Source organism: Haliotis rufescens, unplaced genomic scaffold (genome assembly GCF_023055435.1).
Source record: "Haliotis rufescens isolate VD_foot unplaced genomic scaffold, xgHalRufe1.0.p SCAF_5, whole genome shotgun sequence".
NCBI lineage: Eukaryota > Metazoa > Mollusca > Gastropoda > Lepetellida > Haliotidae > Haliotis > Haliotis rufescens.
Window position 1 is genome coordinate 47,756,764 of NW_025964223.1, and position 22,334 is coordinate 47,779,097.

The 22,334-nt window shown below is 40.6% G+C and overlaps 1 protein-coding gene across 1 annotated transcript; it reads right to left on the minus strand.

Moving 5' to 3' along the window:
• Positions 1-538: 538 nt before the first annotated feature.
• Positions 539-18,085, minus strand: LOC124137123 (catalase-like). The gene is made up of 12 exons (XM_048383847.1): positions 17,921-18,085; positions 15,096-15,267; positions 14,480-14,590; positions 12,915-13,045; positions 11,820-11,870; positions 10,540-10,719; positions 9,424-9,615; positions 8,641-8,793; positions 4,392-4,530; positions 3,464-3,615; positions 2,417-2,584; positions 539-1,534 (listed from the first exon to the last, which is right to left on the minus strand). The coding sequence occupies exons 1-12, from the start codon at positions 17,975-17,977 to the stop codon at positions 1,511-1,513; spliced, it is 1,530 nt and encodes a 509-aa protein (XP_048239804.1). The 5' UTR covers positions 17,978-18,085; the 3' UTR covers positions 539-1,510.
• Positions 18,086-22,334: the final 4,249 nt, after the last annotated feature.

A 22,334-nucleotide genomic window follows, 5' to 3' on the forward strand; every position in this document is an offset into this window, starting at 1 on the left:
CTTTTAATCGCCTCTTACAAGCTTAGTCGCCTTTTACGGCAAGCATGGGTTGCTGAAGACCTATTCTACCCCAGATCTTCGTGGGCCGTTTTGGTTGGGTGTGTATGAATCTGAATGTACACTATCCAGACATATCTTGGTAGCCTGCAAATCTTGGCCAGACAAACCAGTGATTGACATTAGGAGCAATGACCCATGTCGTCGGTACGATGACAACCAAGTCACCAAAGCAGCCCATTACAATGATTCATTTTCTCACCATCCAGTTCAGACTCTATTATTAACAGGCCAATGTTACATAGCTGGATTGCAGCGGAGTGCAACATTAATCATAAACAAACACATTCAATATTACAACTGTCATTTGAATAGTTCAAATTTACTTACCGGTAATTAATATACTACCCACATGGTGGTATCATACCAGTTGTCCCCAATAATTTACATACTGAGAAAAACAATTCAATATCACATATCTTCACATTTAAAAAATTAGTTGTCTCTGTTTTCAGTAAAATATCAACACAATACACAGGTGATCCATATTCAAACATTATTTATTCCACAATGTTCAAGGAAAGTAGGCAGTCATTCTCTGAATATACACAAACAGAAGTCACAAATCATGTCATTTACACTGACACAACTGAATTCAATAAATTTACAAACCTTTACTTCACTGTTCAATGATTCTATAACGACTAGATTTTCTCGTTCTTTAGTACCACAATCATCACATCAAAAGTTCAAATATACAAGAAACCAAAAACAAATATATGATTAATGAAATACTGAACACGAAAACCAATCATGTGAAGAAAACATTTCATATCACAACCTTAATGGTTCCTTAAATCAAAAATCTAAATGAACACAGAAAGCACAATGGAAGCCAAAACCAAGGACCCTCTTCCAAGTCTCAGTGACAGCAAGATGGTGTTAACCTGTATCCTTTATGTATATGATGATATTCGTCTTCATTATCAGCTAATGAGTAACTAATGATGTTACTGCTTCCTTGAAATCAGAATCAGATGACAAACTAATAATCATGTTCCTAAACATTCCTTCAACAATCAGAGCTGAGGATGTGTCTGTGATTTCAGGAAGTGATTTACTTGCAAAGCAAAGGAAACCAGCATCTCACTTTTTATCCTACATGTGTATCGCTTACTGTATAGCTGTGTTGAGTGCTTTGTGATTCCTTGGTGTAAATATATTTGCTGAATCGCATATGACCCACAACTATGTGTTAGGAACAGTTATCAACCAAGTCAACAGCTCAGATGTAAGAGATAACAATTTCAGCCTGCCAATCAACATATGATTCTGAGCAAAGTATGACATATCATCAGTGATTTGTCATTCAGCATTAATTATTAGTCTCTTTAAAGTGATAAATAGTGTGCATCATCAGTCTTCAGGCTGTGATCATGGAATCAACAAATTGAAAGCAGTTCTGATAACTAATTTCTTCAGAATTTCCTTTCACACATTTTTTCCCAGCTTCTCAAAGGTTGGCGGTGACCCCACTCTGGAACAAACAATCACATCATGAAAGATAACTGTACAATAAGGTGACTCAGTTTTACATTATTTCTATATTCCAGCTATATCATCATGGGGGGGGGGGCAGGAATGGGCTTCACATTTTGTTCCCATGTGGGGAATCAGACCCGGGTCTTCGTCATGAACAACCAATGCTTTAACTGCTAGGCAACTCCCTGGTGATAAAAGCAGGGGTGTAATAATGACTTTGGAAAATGTTTTATTCTGATTGGTCAATCAGAGGTTTCAAATCAAGATTTCATGTACAGCAATATTTTGGGTGACATACAAAACTTTATGTACCAACCAATCTCTAAAAAATATTATATTCTGATTGATCCAAAACAATATTGGAGAATTATCCACACTATTCCTCAAAATATCAGTACAAACAAGAAGAAACTTATCTTTATCCACTGCCATCCTTGTATGCTTGTAAGTGATTGAAAGTTGTTTAACACTGCTAATTCAATGTATGCAACAAGTTACATAAACCTAACTTGAATGACTCTTTAGTTCTGTTCCAGGGCAACCATGCTTTCAGTTCAAATCCAGAACAAATCATCTGACGGTTACTTTAGTCCAACCAGATGAGAGAATTTCTATCTAACCTGTCTGTCCATATACAAGAGTATTTATTGAGCTGTCAAAACAATACCATGGAATTGGGATTCGGAACTTTGTATTTCGATGTCAGGTACACAACAATATGAACAGAGTCAAAGTCAAACTTGTTGCCATGAAAACTGCAAGGAATTGTTCACCAACCAGACGAAAAAAACCTGACCAGTTCTTTACGGGCTGCTGTGACATAGCTGTCATAAGGACACCCATGAACAATGCCTCGGCAACATTGTACTATTCTCACCTGTGCCCTTGCCTTCAAGGCATTGAGAGCGTCCTGCAGTCGGCGGCCATACTCAGGGTCAGCCTGGCCGAAGTTACTGACTGCCCGCTTCTGAATGAAGTCCTGGGCATTGATGAGATGTCCGGCCATGTTGTCGATCAGGTGGTCACGGTCAGTGGGGGACAGTACCTGGGCGATACACATGACAGCCAAGGTTGGAAAGTAATTTCTTGTTTAGTCCCAAAGAGTTAACAATTCAAAACTGAAGTTTCATTTTCTATATTGTCAAACAGTCTCTACCTTGTTTGGAAGGCAAATGGTATTAAGAAGTAATAACTAAACACTAACTCCTAAGCATAACAGTGTAATCTACATAATGACAATACTCTTTGTGTACCAGAATCATCACTCACAAATGCCAAATTCCAATAACACGTTAAAGCAGTCACATTTCACTGGGCTGCTACTAATAACTGGTTTTCTAGGCCTCCCTTGTTCAGAAGTTTTCTTGATTTTCATCATGGGCAAATTTACCAAGGGGCTCTCAGAGTTCACACCATTCCCAATATATGCCAACAGGCCAAGGGGCTCTCAATACTTAGAGATCACATCATTCCCAATATATGCCAACAGGCCAAGGGGCTCTCAATACTTAGAGATCACATCATTCCCAATATATGCCAACAGGCCAAGGGGCTCTCAATACTTAGAGCTCACACCATTCCCAATATATGCCAACAGGCCAAGGGGCTCTCAATACTTAGAGCTCACACCATTCCCAATATATGCCAACAGGCCAAGGGGCTCTCAATACTTAGAGCTCACACCATTCCCAATATATGCCAACAGGCCAAGGGGCTCTCAAACTTAGAGCTCACACCATTCCCAATATATGCCAACAGGCCAAGGGGCTCTCAAACTTAGAGCTCACACCATTCCCAATACATGCTAATAGGCCAAGGGGCTCTCAACACTCAAAGCTTACACCGTCCCCAACATGGGCTATGACAACAAGGTTCGTACCACTCCCAACATATGCAATAGAAATAAGGGTCTTTCAAAACTAACCTTCCTCCAGAAGATGCCGACTTGGCTGAAGTTGTCATCATCGGCCGTGTTGTATCTGCCAATATCCCCGGATATTTTGAGAGGGCACTCCAGGTGTTTGGTGTCATCTTGTGGCCCAGTGAAGCTGTTCGGGAAATAATTTGGAGCGCCACCTAGGAAGCAATAGTGGATACAATTTGAAACTTTAAATCATCTAATTTGTTAAGAAGTAAACCTGCCATGATGATTAAGGTGAAATGGCAGGAAATAGTCATGTTAATATATCATCTAATTAAAGTATTGATGCAAAGGTTTACTTGACATATACACAGTTAAATGGTCCTCAACTTAACCTCCAGAAAAATATAAACTGTCTTGTGAACCTATCCCTTTTGTTTCATATGATATCCTATCTGAACATTTTGTTAAATTGTGTACACAAAGGCTCATAGATAGGTACATACAAATTCCAAATATATTTAAGATTAATGAATTAATGTCTTCCCCAAATATTACTGTACTGAAGCCTTTGACTGCATATATATTCCATGCAATGAATGGAAATGATAAGATGAGTGGCTTCAATAAGTAGAAGTCAATATGTCCACCCACTATCCACAAAGATATGTAGTATAGGCCTGTGGCCTTTCAGTATTTCTGTAATATAATATTGATTGATTGATTGATTGATTGATTGAGTGAGTGAGTGAGTGAGTGAGTGAGTGAGTGAGTGAGTGAGTGAGTGAGTGAGTGAGTGAGTGAGTGAGTGAGTGAGTGAGTAGTGAGTGAGTGAGTGAGTGAGTGAGTGAGTGAGTGAGTGAGTGAGTGAGTGAGTGAGTTTGGAGAAGAAGCAAAGTATGCAAGTGGTACATTTTTTACTTTTGTGAAATCTACATCCCGAGTTGTGGCTCTACGATATCCTAAGCAGATTGTATCAATAGCAACTGACCTTGGTTTTCATCAACACACTGGGGTCCATCACGTTGGTAGTTGCGGCGGTGGGTATTGAAGGGGCAGTTGACGGGGATCTGGAGGTAGTTGCTGCCCAGACGATGCCGATGGGTGTCCGAATACGAGAAGAGACGACCCTGAAGAAATATAGGGAATCAGTGTTTCCTCTTATTTATATACATATCCTGACACAACAGTATGCAATATTCCTTCTTCCTTTGATTGTAAAAAGGTGTAGAACAATGTAGAACATTCACCCGAACACATCCTCCGACCACCTCACTCCCAGCATGTTCCTGTGCTACCGTATTTTCTTGAGTATAGTGTGCACTTTTTTTTCCAATAAACACAGCTGTGTAGAAGGAGGTGCGCATTATACCTGAATTAATGAGTTTTGATGTTTTTCCCCCATGGAAAGACATTACCGTGAGCACGTAACACTGGAAATACCATGTCAACAAATCCATACTGAAGTTCGCAAATTATTCATGTAATTACACTGTCTGTCTATGAAAAGTGTTTCTTGTATATCTGGACTTATGTTTGTAACTTATTTCATTAATTTTATTCAAAATTCCTTTTAATATTGTTTTAATTAATTTCGGCGAAATCGTGTATGAAGCGATCGGAAGATCGCACAACTCACCGTTATTAACAGCAACCACGGTCAGATTACCGCTATTGACACCTTGAAACAAACTTGAGTTGACAGAGAATGGATACATATATCATAAATGCCATACTTTGATTCGTTAAAAGTCATATTTGTTTTTGTTGGACGATTCTATGTCAACACGTAATTCTCGCGATCACACGATCACGTGCACGGGAGCTTTGAAGGTGACTGGTCAGACTGGTTACATGTAAAAAATAATACCCGGCAATATCGATCAGCTGCTTCGTCTAGGGTTATTATTATTTTAAATATGTTTAGTAAAAGCTGCATCTAAATTAACAAGATATTGGAATATATTATTCCTGATAAAAAAAATAGTTTCAGATACAACTTTTGCCGATCCTTGTATTAAAATACTGTAAAGTTATATCATTGGGTGTGTCTTGACCGAATCACCGGTAGATTCCAAGAAAACGTGTATACAGCTAATTGCTGTGTCTGGCTTAGTTTACGAGAAAATACACAAGGTAATCTTAATCCCTGGATTAAAACAATGCCTAGCTGAACAAAAAATACAATTTAAATGGTAAATCAACATGTCTGGTGATTTGTTATCTCAAATTTCGAATTTGTACTGACGAAGTTTCTCATCACCCGTTCCTTTGCCGGACTTCGCTGAAGGTGTACGGTGTAATTTTTTTCTGCGCATAATATTCAAATTTCTTTTTTTCCAAAATATTGAACCCGCTAGAGGGGGGTGCGCATTATACATGGGTGCACACTATACTCAAGAAAATATGGTACTCATCTTTAAAAAAGTAAAAAACGCGACCCACCGATGCATCAGTGTATCGTCCTACCTCTAGTTGACACATACACACATCAACTTTTCTCGTTGGTCAGACTTGCGGTAGCCCCAAATTTAAAGCATAGCAGTGAGTTACTTTGCAGTGGCTATCTGGGTAGAACGGGAGTGAGGAGATGGCGCAGACATTCCCACTGGTAATGTCTGCCTTTGCAAATAAAGCAGAGGTGACGATGGTATGCTGGAAAGTATTCGGAACATACATGTAGCCGTCCTTGAGGTAAAGCAAGGCCAGTAAGTCACCTGGTTGTAGTGAGTTAGTTATTTGCAGGTTGTGAATCATGCGCAGCTTCAATGAGTCCTTTTGGGGTACCAGGAAGATACGACTGTACAAACCTGGCAGGCAGGAGCTCTTTTGTCTCCCTGTGTAGAGAGAGCTGTATCTATTGTGCCTTAAGAGTGACACATGTTCTTCCAGGTAGGGTAGTTGGAGCGGAGAGATGTCTCAAGAGATGAAGCTACATCTGAAGGCTCCAAACCAGAGGATTTGACACGATGCAAGACAAAGCCTGCCAGTAAGTGTCTGTGGCAGACATCGTGACCTGCATCAATGCCACTGCTGGGGCACAGGTGATAATAGCAATAGCGCAGGTGTCCGAACACTCAAAGACAGCGCAATGGTGTCAGTCACCTTTCACCAGGTGGGCGAAGGAGACGACGGGCCCCTAGGAGTGGAAACACCCTTGGGCTGACCCACTAGATGAGACACCCAAAGGTGGTCCCGACATTGGAGCAGCGACAGTGGCAGGCTTACAGGAGGAACATGGAGCCTGGCATAATCTGACTCGGTATACAGCAAAGAATACCGGAGTACCATGGAACCGGAAACCCAGCAAACAGGGAAAAGGCTATGGGGATCCCAAGAGGACTACATACATTCCACACACTGATGGTCGTCATCAACTCCAGACACTAGTTCTGTGATAACAATGTAGTCCATCAAACCTACAACAATAGTGTGAGAATTGTGAATGAAACCCACGAGCAATAATAACCCACCCAACTCCGTGTTAAATGTGGGGAGGCATAACCATCTGAGCAGTTTAACCAGCACAGAATGAAGTTCATGTGCAGTAGACGACCAAAAAAGCAGGAAATACCCTGTATCAACGGAACAAGTAAACTTACCACAGAAATGAACACAAGGAGGATACCAAAGAGCACTGCAATTGTTAAAAAACATGTATCATAGTATGACATGCACACAAAGGAAGAAAGTTCACAGCCATTAATATTTCAAAATATTGCTAGAAAAGCACACGTAATTGTTTCACAACAAGTATTTGTCACAAAGTGACGAAATGTCCCCCGCCTGTATATACACCATAGTACCAAATATGAAGACTATCCAGCGATTAGTTCTTGAGATATTGCGGTAACACCGTTTTCCAACTCCAAAAACAGATTTGCCTGCTGTGACCTTGAAAATGGGGTCAAGGTCACCAAAACCGACTGGTGTATGCGGTGTCTGTATATACACCATAGTTCCAAATATGAAGACAATCCAGCGATTAGTTCTTGAGATATCGCGGCAACACCGTTTTCCAACTCCAAAAGCAGATTTGCCTGCTGTGACCTTGAAAATGGGGTCAAGGTCACCAAAACCGACTGGTGTATGCGGTGTCTGTATATACACCATAGTTCCAAATATGAAGACAATCCAGTGTTTAGTTCTTGAGATATCGCGGCAACACCGTTTTCCAACTCCACAAGCAGATTTGCCTGCTCTGACCTAGAAAATGGGATCAAGGTCACCAAAACCGACTGGTGTCTGCGGAGTCTGTATATACACCATAGTTCCAAATATGAAGACAATCCAGTGTTTAGTTCTTGAGATATCGCGGCAACACCGTTTTCCAACTCCAAAAACAGATTTGCCTGCTGTGGCCTTGAAAATGGGGTCAAGGTCACCAAAACCGACTGGTGTCTGCGGTGTCTGTATATACACCATAGTTCCAAATATGAAGACAATCCAGTGTTTAGTTCTTGAGATATCGCGGCAACACCGTTTTCCAACTCCAAAAGCAGATTTGCCTGCTGTGACCTTGAAAATGGGGTCAAGGTCACCAAAACCGACTGGTGTCTGCGGTGTCTGTATATACACCATAGTTCCAAATATGAAGACAATCCAGTGTTTAGTTCTTGAGATATCGCGGCAACACCGTTTCCAACTCCAAAAGCAGATTTGCCTGCTGTGACCTTGAAAATGGGGTCAAGGTCACCAAAACCGACTGGTGTCTGCGGAATTTGTATATACACCTTAGTTCCAAATATGAAGACAATCCAGTGTTTAGTGCTTGAGATATCGCGGCAATAAACAGGTGGGACGTACGGACGGACAGTCGTGAATACTATATCCCCCGCTTCGCGCGGCGGGGGACAAAAAAAGAATTTATCACCGAGTAATCCAACCCAAAGACAAACAAGTCTAACCCCAAATAAAAAATGAAGCATGTGGCTGATACGTCTTGTCACTTCGGCGATGGAGAAAACATGACAAGGAGCAAGGTGAAGCGAGGTGTTCAGATGGTGTGTTTTTAGGTGAAAGTTCTACATTGTTCTACACTGTTTTATGATTGAATAAAGAAAGAATATTGCATACTGTTGTGGATGGATAAGATTAAAAGTAGATTTTTTCAAAAACATTTACCTTAAACATACAACACAAAGGGAGCATTTGTTAAGAAAATGTTTCAGTTGGCCCGTCAAAACCTTTCAGCATATGAACAAAACCAACATTAGCTGTAACTGGACAGGACAACTTGCCTGCAGCATCTTGTCAGGGCTGGCCTCAATGCCCGTCACCATGTGGGCCGGGGAGAAGGCGATCTGCTCCACCTCAGCAAAGTAGTTCTTGGGGTTCCTGTTGAGGACCATGCGACCAACGGGGATCAGAGGGAACTCCCCTTGGGGCCACACCTACAACACATGTATGAACTGTAGGGAAGTGACAACATTTAAAGCAAAATATGTAATGATTACGATCAACTGGGATCAGAGGGTACTCACTCCCCTTGGGGCCACACCTACAACACATGTATGAACTGTGGAGAATTGTCAACATTTAAAGCAAAATATGTAATGGTTACGACCAACTGGGATCAGAGGGTACTCACTCCCCTTGGGGCCACACCTACAACACATGTATGAACTGTGGAGAATTGTCAACATTTAAAGCAAAATATGTAATGGTTACAACCAACAGGGATCAGAGGGTACTCACTCCCCTTGAGGCCACACCTACAACACATGTATGAACTGTAGGGAAGTGACAACATTTAAAGTAATATATGTAATGGTTACGACCAACTGGGATCAGAGGGTACTCACTCCCCTTGGGGCCACACCTACAACACATGTATGAACTGTGGAGAATTGTCAACATTTAAAGCAAAATATGTAACGGTTACGACCAACAGGGATCAGAAGATACTCCCTTGAGGCCACACCTACAACTCATACACACATCAACTATAGGGAAATTGTCTATCAAGAAAGCTGTATGCTCTACCAAGAAGTCTGTATGCACAAAGTGATCATGTATCCTACCTTGGTGAGGTCGAAGGGGTTCCATCTGAACCTTTCTGCCTCCTCGAAGCTCATCACCTGGATGTAGGCAGACCATGACGGGAAGTTGCCCTCGGCAATGGCATTGTGCAAGTCACGGGTGGCATAGTCGGGGTCACTGGCAGAGAGTTGATCAGCCTGAGATCCTGTCATATTCTTGATGCCCTGGTCAGTCTGTTTATACATGGAAGAGTGAGTCAACCGTATCTGGCCATCATTAACATATTTGAGTTTGCCAAACACTGTCTGGCATTTCTGATGTAGGCAGGTAATTATCTTAGTTGATGGATTAAGTTATGCTTCAAGTTCATTTTATACAATATTTTACCATAATACCTTTCACTAAAATTGTTTTGATAAATTAATAAAGGATATAACTCAGTTGTCTTTTTTCTACTTTCCCAAATGTCTTGTCAGCTCACAAACAATTAAGATCCTAAAATAATTCGGGTCAGAATTTAATGGAGGGTCAGCAAGAAATTTGATCCCAACCTCCTCAATACAAGGGGCACAGGTGGCCCAGGCGTCTAAATCGCTGCGATTCACTGTGCAGAGTTGCGTCCCTTGGGCACGCCAGAAACCGATGATTGTGGGTTTGAATCATGGTTTGCCCCGATTATGTGTCTAGGTTTGTCAGCACCATACCCGTGCTCGTGGGTTCATCAAATTGGTAAACTTCAGAGACCTGCATCACTTAGGGCTTTCCTCCCACACTAAAATGACACGCCGCAATATAACTGGAATACTGTTAAATGCAGCGTTAAACCCAACTCACTCACTCATCAATACAGGTCACCTCTAAAGACTGACTGCTCATCTAAAACAAGCATGTTCTTTTATTAAATCAGACAAAAACAAAAAGAATTAACACCCAAAAAAGTCTTCTTGTGAAACAGCAAAAAAATAATAATTTGAAATTCTGACAGTATGTATACAAAAAGGTTCAAAAACAAGTTCTGGACCTAAAACTATTTCTAAGCTTGAACACTTTTGAATTAAAATGCATCCACAACAATAATATGTAATAGATGAACTGCATAAACAACTTTTCAACCACACATTATCCCTTCAAACCTCCATCTAACAGGACACTCTTACCTTAAAATGAAACTTGCAGTAAACAGCCTCCCCACGGGCGTTAACCATCTTGAAGGTGTGGCTGCCATAGCCGTTCATGTGGCGAAAACCGTCTGGAGTGCCGCGGTCTGAGAACAGGAAGGACACCTGGTGGCTGGTCTCTGGACGCAGCGTAATGAAGTCCCAGAACATGTCAGGGTCCTGTCAACATGGTCGCAAATATGTCACATGAAACCATTTTATCAGTGTCTAGTATACTCAAACAATTTGTCAGTGTTTCATATACTCAGTGCCTGATATACTCAAGCATTTTGGCAGTTTGATATACTCAGTGCCTGATATACTCAAGCATTTTGGCAGTTTGATATACTAAGTGCCTGATATACTCAAGCATTTTGGCAGTTTCATATACTCAGTGCCTGATATACTCAAGCATTTTGGCAGTTTCATATACTCAGTGCCTGATATACTCAAGCATTTTGGCAGTTTCATATACTCAGTGCCTGATATACTCAAGCATTTTGGCAGTGTTTCATATACTAGAGCATTGTGTTATTGTTTGACATAGTCAATGTGATTGTCTGATATACTCAAGCATGTTAACAGAGTCTAATATACTCAGTGTCTGATATACTCAGTGTCTGATATACTCAGTGTCTGATATACTCAGTGCCTGATATACTCAAGCATTTTGGCAGTTTCATATACTCAGTGCCTGATATACTCAAGCATTTTGGCAGTTTGATATTCTCAGTGTCTGATATACTCAAGCATTTTGGCAGTTTGATATACTCAGTGTTTGATAAACTCAAGCATTTAGTCAGTGTTTGATATACTCAGTGCCTGATATACTCAAGCATTTTGGCAGTATTTGATATACTCAATTCCAAGCATTGTGTTATTGTTTGACATACTCAGTCAGTGTGATTGTCTGATATACTCAAGCATGTTAACAGAGTCTGATATACTCAGTGTCTGATATACTCAGTGTTTGTTATACTCAGGCATCATGTTATTGTTATTACTTGGATAACGAAACTGCCAACCTTTAATTTCACAAATGTCACATCGAGGCCTGGCGTTTACTCGGACCCCAGGGATTATTCAAGGTCCAGTGATTTATTGAGGAAATTTGGTAACTTACAGCATTTATCACATTCCATATCAATCAATGATAATATCAAACATCTGAGTAAATTTAGCCACTGAAAGTTAAATGTATCTTCCAAGTGAAAAAGTGAGATGCTGTGTACAGAAAGGGATGTAGATCTAACCCATGCCGGCAAGGTGGACTGTCCTACCTTCAAGTTGGTGACAGGGTTTCTCTTCTGAGTGTGAATAAAACTGGGGAACTGAAACAGACAAATAAGCTCACATAGTTCCTTGGTTATGAGTTTAATCCATCAGTGCCTCGTTCCACTAAGTGATCGCCTAGGTGATCATAGCTCTCATACTTTAACATAGACTTACGACTGCCATGGCGCTAGCATCACTTTATGAAACGAGGTCCTGGTCTATGAGAGGTAACATGTAAAAGAAGACAAGATGCCAGACAGGACCCAGTATGTTCAACCATCAGAAGAGTAGATATCTGCATTAAAGATGCCCATGTTCTTCCAATGTTTTATGGGGCGTTGGGTGTCATGAGAACGTGATGACCCTGATCATTGCTCGTGTTTCGAGTCACTGGTTCTCGTGGTCCAAACTCCGGTCATCCCAAGACAGCAGAAATATTGTGGCGTCAAACAATATTCACTCACTCACTTTTACAGTTCCACAAATATTCCACTCACAAGTGTTCTACATATGTTCCACTCTTGTACTAGAAGTGTTCTACTAATATCCTACTCTTTAACAAGTGTTCTACTAATATTCCACTCCTGTACAACAAGCGTTCTACTAATGTTCCATTCTTGTACTAGAAGTGTTCTACTAATATCCCACTCTTGTACAAGAAGTGTTCTACTAATATCCTACTCTTAAACAACAAGCATTCTACTAATATTCCACTCTTGTACTAGAAGTGTCCTACTAATATTCCACTCTTGTACTACAAGTGTCCTACTAATATTCCACTCTTGTACTACAAGTGTTCTACTAATATTCCACACTTGTACTACAAGCGTTCTTCTAATATCCCACTCTTGTACGAGAAGTGTTCTACTAATATCCCACTCCTGTACTACAAGCATTCTACAAATGTTCCATTCTTGTACTACAAGCGTTCTACAAATATTCCACTCCTGTACTACAAGTGTTCTGCTAATATCCCACTCCTGTACTACAAGTGTTCTACTAATATTCCACTCCTGTACTACAAGCGTTCTGCTAATATTCCACTCCTGGACTACAAGTATCCTACGACTGTTCTCTGTTTGTCTACTGTCACTACTCACCAGAATGGGGTCTCTGATAAAGAAGATGGGAGTGTTGTTGCCCACAAGATCCCAGTTTCCATCTTCAGTGTAAAACTTCATGGCAAACCCGCGGGGATCTCTGGCTGTGTCAGCTGATCCCTTCTCTCCACCTTTAGGCAGTCAATGCATGTATCATTAATATGATCATTTGCAGTAAACATCATCGATGTTATCAATAATACAAGATGTTTTGGTAAGGATAATGAACTACATTAATCAAGATTTGACATCAATATTATGTGCGATTATGGAAGTAAAAACGTACAAACTGGTGTGCACGTCGCATTAATGCACATAGCGTATTTTACAGTAAATGTGCAAACCAGTTTTTACAACAATACATCCAAAACGCTATAAATATAAATAAGGTAACATTAGTTACATAAAAGATGTAGACAAGGATACGAAATCAGATACATCGTTTAGAGCAATAATGCCACACGAGCCCCATCCATTCTATTATCGGTCAATCAGTCAAAAAGAAGTCTGCTAGTGGGACCTTATATATTTAAGTTTATGAAAACATTAATGTAAACAAGACTACTTTGTTACAATATAATTCTTTTGGTTACATTCAAGGAGGGTGCACTCTTTTAGCTTTAGTCTGTGCTGTTATCATTAGGCTGGTCCAAAATGTCCATAATTTTATGAATGAACCTGCCCTGAATCGGAAATAGTAGAAATAAAAGTTACAAAGCCAATTCTTAACATCATTTTTGTCTGTCAACTTTATTTTCTAAAATACTTTAAGGAATATTTTAAAACAACCCTGATACATGAGTTAGCCTCTGTAACTTGGCATATTGAAAAGGAAAGCTGTAGATAAAAAAAAAATTAGGGCTAGCCTCATATATTGATCAAATAATGTTGAACACCATGACCCTCAATGTCATAAATTCACAACCTCAAAACATAAAAACTTAAAATCATTTGGAATAAAATCTATGTTCATAATCTACATAGCTCATATACTAGATTTGGGTATTAAACCATCTGAAGCCAAAAGTCAATCTACAGATACAAACAGGACACTTTCAAGTCTTTGAATGACATTTAGAAGTGATAAACATAAAGAAAAGAACTTGTCACTTCATCAAGAGGAATACAACGTGTCGGGGTATGATGATGAAGGTGAATGATGATGATGAAGGAGTAAACATATACTCTGAAGTCTGAAACATTGTATAAAGAAGTTGACATTCATAATTCTCTGCCCCAGGACACTATCACCTACCACTTACACTAACTGCTAACTAAATCCACATGTATACAGAGTTACTTCCCTTATAACAAACATGTGACAGACACTTGCAATTGGTAAGTGTCTTTGTCAGGTGCACTTCACTGGCATGGCCGGAAGATGTTGGTTTTAAGCATGGCTGTTTATGACAGCCATTGAGTAAGTATCTACATGATAGGATGAGACGCATTTATGACAATGATAGGCATGTTGTATTTAATTATGTTTCATTATTAAAGCTTTCAAGTATTACATTGTTCTGTAATGTGGCATCAGTTTTATAGAAATCATAAGAGACACTTACCAACAGTTGAAAACCTGATCGCCATTGGAGTCCTCTTGCCAACATGTTCAAATATTTTGGCCTTACAGTACCTTGTGATGTCGTGTGTCACCTCAAAGTAGCCAAATCCTCCTGCAATGAGGGGAACACAAATGAGTACATTCAACACAAGTAATGTCCAACATATATTCCCATACTTTCCTCAAGTCATCATTACCTGTGCATCTTCCTGACAGAGACCAGTATTTGTTTGTTTACAAAGACCAATTAATATGCTCATACATAATTCTTTCTGAAAAATGTTTTTTATTTCATGATGTATGCTTAAAAAAGGATCCTTTAAAATTGACCTTTCAAATAATACTATAAGAAATGATACAATTATTATTGACAAAAACAGTGTCATAAATAACAGATAGAACTACACTCCCAATGAAGATCTGGGTTAGAATTAGTCTTCAGTAACCCATGCTTGTTTTTATTTCACAGTCCATCTTGCTGCCTAGGTTGATGCATGTCATCGTATACCAATTGCGTGGATCGATGCTCATGATGTCAATCACTGGATTACAGACCACCATCATATAGCTTCAATATTGCTGAGTGCAGAATTAAACTTAAAAGAATCAGCAATCACCTGCTCCTTTGGCATGGACAACACGTTCTGGAATCCGCTCTCTGTTAAAATGGGCCATCTCATCTGTAAACACAAAGTCCTGCAGCAGCACAGGCCCCCGTGGTCCAACAGTCATGGTGGCATTCTTGCGCCCAACAGGGGCACCTGTGCCTGTGGTGAGGACATCAGGTTTCTACAAAAGACAAAAGTTTCTGAGTCTTACTTCAATTTTCACAACAACAATTACAGTGTGAACGGGTTTAAAGCAGCTTTATAATTTAGGTTATCAGGTATTTATCTAGGACTCCAAACAAAGTGCCCTTGGAGCACAAACTTGGAAAAACTCTTTCAAAACTGGGATTTTTGTTTACCGGTAAGTTCTTATTTTCTCAAATTTGGAGGTGTTTTAACATTGCACTCCATGCAATAGTGTAAAACTATGAACTAAACCTTTTTCGATCCTCTTTATTGGTCCTGTAATCATTGAAATACAAGTCATCCATACAAAGCCATATAACATTGGTTATAACTTAAACTAAATTTGTTATTACAATTTGACAATTTGTAATGACATTGGCTGCAGACTTGGGGCCAAATATTCGCCTGAGCCTCTGACCTAGATAAATCCTTGGTTACATGATGGTGTATCAGCCGTGTGGGGAAAAAAACTCAAATGCTGCAGGTCACAGATGTTTACCGCTCTGATCAAACCAACAGGAACATGCATGATGCTGACAAACCAAGGATCACAATCAGTGAGAATCTTGAACCAAGGACCAGTGGATCATTGCACAGAGAAAGAGTCAGGGTTTTACCGTGACTTACAAAAGTTGGGGTCTGGGAGACCCCCAATAATTTATCTTAAGGATCTTTGCAGGCAATATGAGGGCCCTGAAAAGTAATGAAAGGATGTATTGTAATATAGATTTCCATAATTACTTTAGAGCCTGGAATGAATCAACTACCATGTGGACAGTGGTCATGATTGATGGGTGAAATGACAGAAATCCATAACTGCTCTTGATGCACTGCAGGTACAAAGAATATTATTGTGCATCCTTCGGGGCGCAGTATATTGTTTTTCTGCATTCATTCTCAACATTTTTGCGTACTGGACACACATTTGTGCATTGCATAAAACCCTGAAAAGTGGAACTCTGCACAGATGAAAACAAACATGTAGATTCTACTTTCACAGGGACACCAGGCTTGGGTCAATAGCAACTTCGATTGAAGGTATTGAACATGTTAAAAACTAATTTTGTTGGTCTTTTAGTTTTAACTCAAATTTAATGATAGATGTCAATCATGCAGTTAGCAATTACCCTCATTACAAGTTACCTACTGACAAGTCTCAACTTCTTAGGTGGTCATAAATAAAATGCCTAGATCAAGTCTTACACATCAGGCTTGGACAGATGAATGAAAAGGGGCTTACATGTCTTTCAAAACCTGACCCGGACTCAAGTACCGGGCTGCAACGGTAATATTCCATAGTCTGTTAACGTGATCATTTCCCATCCACACAAAATTGAAATGATAGTCCAAGATGAGTTTATTCCCGTAACTTACATGTGTGACTGTTGCCATGTGCTCTCTCTCACAAGATGTACATGCCAGAGCTCTACTGCGCATGACCTAACAATATAGTGATAGCCTTATGACTCTTTACTAGGATTAATATAGGATAAACTATATAAGTGCCCATGGCAGGCAAATTTGGGAACAAAATTATTTTGTTCAAACTTGGGATTTTTTATAAGATTATATTTTCTCAAGTTCAGAGGTATTTTGAGATTGCACAAAATGCAATAATATAAAACAAAGCATTAAAACCTATTCCTATTTGTTAGTCTTACAATAAGTAAATAAAGGTTACTTCTACAAAGCCATGAAATTAGTTAGTTATATATTAATACATTGTAACATCAATTGGGAAATGTTTAGTTCCTACTTTGGAATTTTTATTGACATTTTCTGCAGTCTTGGGGTCGAATATCAGCCTCTGAGCAGGTCTAGATAAATCCCTGCTTTATGTTAAAAATGCACACAGAAACCAGAGTTTCTTCTTCAATGTCAGCAACACAGGGAGTAGAAGTAAAGGTGTGACATATCTCTTCAGGTTGGGTGCTTGAGTCTTTTATGTAACACACCAGTCCATCTGAACCCAAACATGGCTCAAGTACTCATGTACCGTCAGAACCCTAGCTGTTTGCATGAGCCCTTTTAATAGTAACAGTTGTTAAAATAATATCCTGAATTATCTTATTTACTTCACATGGTTTTATTTTGTAATTTATCCATTTCTATTGCCTCCTGCAATTTTATGCCATTAATTTTGCCCGGCCTACCTTCGTGATCTCTTAGCATGTCATGAAATAATCATTTTTCTCAGATTCCACTTGTACTTTCATATAGCTATCTCCCTATATACATTGTAAATCATTGACAGACTCACTGAATACACAATTTCGGTTGAAACGGAATATCACAAATCTGTTCATATGTCATGTGGACATCAAACAACGAATTTGCAAAAAACAACCAATAACCTCATAACACAGGGTTTCCGGTGTTTACTCTCAGTTATTATCAACTGCACACAAAAGACTGCCACAAGCATTAAATGATACACCCATAAGTCACCCGATCAAGTCACGTTCACAATGTCGCAGTGAAAGCATCACTGGATCCCACTGGAGATCACTAGAGCCTACTGGAAACAACCCTGTCACAGTGTGCGATGTGCGGTTCTACAACTACAAGTGTACTTTGGCCGAAAGTAGACAACTCTTGTTTTGTCATGTCTTTGTCACTTCTACAACATGACAACAAGGCCAACTCACCCCCTGGGTTTTGCTGAAATCATTTAACTGGTTGGTCGCTTTGTCCCTGTTCGCCATGATGGTGCAGTGGTGAAAAGACAAGTACTTTGACTGTTTGATAATATGTACAGCGAGAGATAGCCAATTCGGGTCAGGCTGCCCCGTGCATAACCAATCCAGTTAGGCGACCTTGACCTAAGGGCTTGGGTCAGAACGAGCAAAGTCTGACTGCAAGCCTGACAAAACTGGGTCGTGTTGTCACAATGATAATGAACGATGATATATGTTATACCATATACGAAAAATGAATTCAATATGATTTCAATAATATTTTCCCGCATTTAAACGACTATTTTGTAATATTATGTTGCCAGTATGAAACGTTTATTTTTGTGTGATTGTAATATCATGTGGACCTTATTAATGTACCATTCGGAAAATGGTTTAGCATGGTTAGACTTCTTTGTCATGTACACTTTTAATGTAATTTACGTGTCAGTTACAAGCTGTCGTTTATTACTGCGTCACCCACTTCAGAAAGAAAGAAATAGTCCATTATTATGATTCGTGTGTTTTAACGAACGCGACACAGCCCAAATATATTACAATCATACCCAAACAACAGTTTTAGTCATTTAGATCGGGTTATAGCTAAAACGGCACCTCAGCAAAACGTCACCTGGCGAAAACGGCACCGATTGGCGAAAACGTCACCTCGCCTCAGGCGAAAACGGCTACTATTGCCTGGCGAAAACGGCACCCTATTTTTTTTTAACCTTGATAAAATAAATGATATTAAACTAACATGGTCGCTTGCAAACACCAATAATTGTGAAATGTTACAACTAGCTAACTTTTACATTAGAATTTAGCCTCTACTCCAACTATATTCCAACTTAGCCTATACGCAACTCAAATTATTGTGAAAACATAACATGCCTTGAAGTAAAATAAGGTCATATCTAGATGTTGTCTATAAGAGAGGTTCTTTTAATAAACATGTCGGAGATAATTTGTGAAACATATTTTCCTCTTTCGGGACAGGGGTTCAGGATATTTGCTAAGATTTTATTATCAATTTAGCAGTTTTGTAAGTCTAGTCTTCTAAGAAGTATCTGTCTTTCATTCTGATAATTTGGACAGTACAAAAAGAACTCCTAGAATCTGCTTTGCTATTTTGATAGTGATCTCATTACATAGTTGTTTAGACCAGTTATGATACATTTCATGCGGGGGTCTTAGAAGACTGCAGCCCCATACCTCGGCTCCATATGATGCAATGGGTACAATTAAGACATTATACAAGCGAATGAGAATGTCTGCTGGGAGATGAGAAGTTGATTTCAGTGAACTTTTGATCTTATACCATGCTCGCAAGGCCTTTCCTTTCAGTGTATTGACAGCGGCCATAAAATATATATTGTATATATGTGAATGTATGTAATTATCTGTGAACAACTGGAAATAACATGTAAATACATCAAATAATATGTAACAAATAACATAAATCAGATATACTACTACATTGTACATAAATCGTTCTTATCATTATTAGAAATAGAGGTGCCGTTTCCGCCAAATGCGGTGCCGTTTTCGCCAGAGAAATCGGTGACGTTTTGCTGAGGTGCCGTTTTAGCCTGCACCCATTTAGATCAGAGACCATATCATGATCTTTGTTTAGATCTTTATCTCTATTTGAATTAAGTACGTACGTCCATGAGCGTATTGCTTATGGGGTGAAGTGCATATTCCCCTGAAAATAAATGTCTGTAGACCTGTATTTTAATATTCATTTGTATAGCTGAAAGAGACAGAATTATCATAAAACGGTCCGCAAGTTATCAGACAAAGTGCTGTCCACAAACTGTAACTTGATAACGCCATCATTTTGCCTATCGATGGTCCATTATCAATCACATATTGTTATTATTTGCAGATGGTATGGTTATATTAAGCGATTTTGCAAATGGATTAACATCTTCCCGATCGAGGTAAGGGCGTTACAGCTGACTATGGAAACAGTACTTTTATGTTTTCAGTTAACGCCCTTGCCTCGGGAAGATGATGGCGTACAGACAATCCTCTGTAAGCTAGCAGAGTATTGTGATAAATAGGATTTTAGAGTAACTATCCAAAAGACAAAATTGTTTTGTCAGTCAGTAACAGTTGGACCAAACCATTTTAATATAGGTAACAGTAAGGGGATTATCTGTGCAATCGGCCATATAGTTTGTTGTTTTAGCTGCCTGACTGATGGAAAACCTGACAAATGGGAGGACACGGTAGATAGTTTGGCTGTTGCTGTAGCAGGTGTCTCATTTGTGTTAGACACAGTCGTCGTCACTCTTCTACCCAAAGTTCCATGCGGCCATTGAAATACTGGTAGATGAACGTCCTGGAGTACACATGGTGGTGTGTCTAGCTGGGGTCGGTGTAGTGGCAGTACAGGTAGATGATGGAGTAGACATGGCGGTGGTCTAGCTGGGGTCAGTGTAGTTGCAGTACAGGTAGATGATGGAGTAGACATGGCGGTGGGTCTAGCTGGGGTCAGTGTAGTTGCAGTACAGGTAGATGATGAAGTAGACATGGCGGTGGGTCTAGCTGGGGTCAGTGTAGTTGCAGTACAGGTAGATGATGGAGTAGACATGGTGGTGGTCTAGCTGGGGTCAGTGTAGTTGCAGTACAGGTAGATGATGGAGTAGACATGGCGGTGGTCTAGCTGGGGTCAGTGTAGTTGCAGTACTGATAGATGATGGAGTAGACATGGCGGTGGTCTAGCTGGGGTTGGTGTAGTTGCAGTACAGGTAGATGATGGAGTAGACATGGCGGTGGTCTAGCTGGGGTCAGTGTAGTTGCAGTACAGATAGATGATGGAGTAGACATGGTGGTGGTCTAGCTGGGGTCAGTGTAGTTGCAGTACAGGTAGATGATGGAGTAGACATGGCGGTGGGTCTAGCTGGGGTCAGTGTAGTTGCAGTACAGATAGATGATGGAGTAGACATGGTGGTGGTCTAGCTGGGGTCAGTGTAGTTGCAGTACAGGTAGATGATGGAGTAGACATGGCGGTGGTCTAGGCGGGGTCGGTGTAGTTGCAGTACAGGTAGATGATGGAGTAGACATGGTGGTGGTCTAGCTGGGGTCAGTGTAGTTGCAGTACAGGTAGATGATGGAGTAGACATGGTGGTGATCTAGCCGGGGTCGGTGTAGTTGCAGTACAGGTAGATGATGGAGTAGACATGGTGGTGGTCTAGCTGGGGTCAGTGTAGTTGCAGTACAGGTAGATGATGGAGTAGACATGGTGGTGATCTAGCCGGGGTCAGTGTAGTTGCAGTACAGGTAGATGATGGAGTAGACATGGTGGTGGTCTAGCTGGGGTCAGTGTAGTTGCAGTACAGGTAGATGATGGAGTAGACATGGTGGTGATCTAGCCGGGGTCGGTGTAGTTGCAGTACAGGTAGATGATGGAGTAGACATGGTGGTGGTCTAGCTGGGGTCGGTTTAGTTGCAGTACAGGTAGATGATGGAGTAGACATGGCGGTGGGTCTAGCTGGGGTCAGTGTAGTTGCAGTACAGGTAGATGATGGAGTAGACATGGTGGTGGTCTAGCTGGGGTCAGTGTAGTTGCAGTACAGGTAGATGATGGAGTAGACATGGTGGTGGTCTAGCTGGGGTCGGTGTAGTTGCAGTACAGGTAGATGATGGAGTAGACATGGTGGTGGTCTAGCTGGGGTCAGTGTAGTTGCAGTACAGGTAGATGATGGAGTAGACATGGTGGTGGTCTAGCTGGGGTCGGTGTAGTTGCAGTACAGGTAGATGATGAAGTAGACATGGTGGTGGTCTAGGCGGGGTCAGTGTAGTTGCAGTACTGATAGATGATGGAGTAGACATGGTGGTGTGTCTAGCTGGGGTCGGTGTAGTTGCAGTACAGGAAGATGATGGAGTAGACATGGTGGTGGTCTAGCCGGGGTCGGTGTAGTTGCAGTACATGTAGATGATGGAGTAGACATGGTGGTGGTCTAGCTGGGGTCAGTGTAGTTGCAGTACTGGTAGATGATGGAGTAGACATGGTGGTGGTCTAGCCGGGGTCGGTGTAGTTGCAGTACAGGTAGATGATGGAGTAGACATGGCGGTGGTCTAGCTGGGGTCAGTGTAGTTGCAGTACAGATAGATGATGGAGTAGACATGGTGGTGATCTAGCCGGGGTCAGTGTAGTTGCAGTACAGGTAGATGATGGAGTAGACATGGTGGTGGTCTAGCTGGGGTCGGTGTAGTTGCAGTACAGGTAGATGATGGAGTAGACATGGTGGTGTGTCTAGCTGGGGTCAGTGTAGTTGCAGTACAGGTAGATGATGAAGTAGACATGGCGGTGGGTCTAGCCGGGGTCGGTGTAGTTGCAGTACAGGTAGATGATGGAGTAGACATGGCGGTGGGTCTA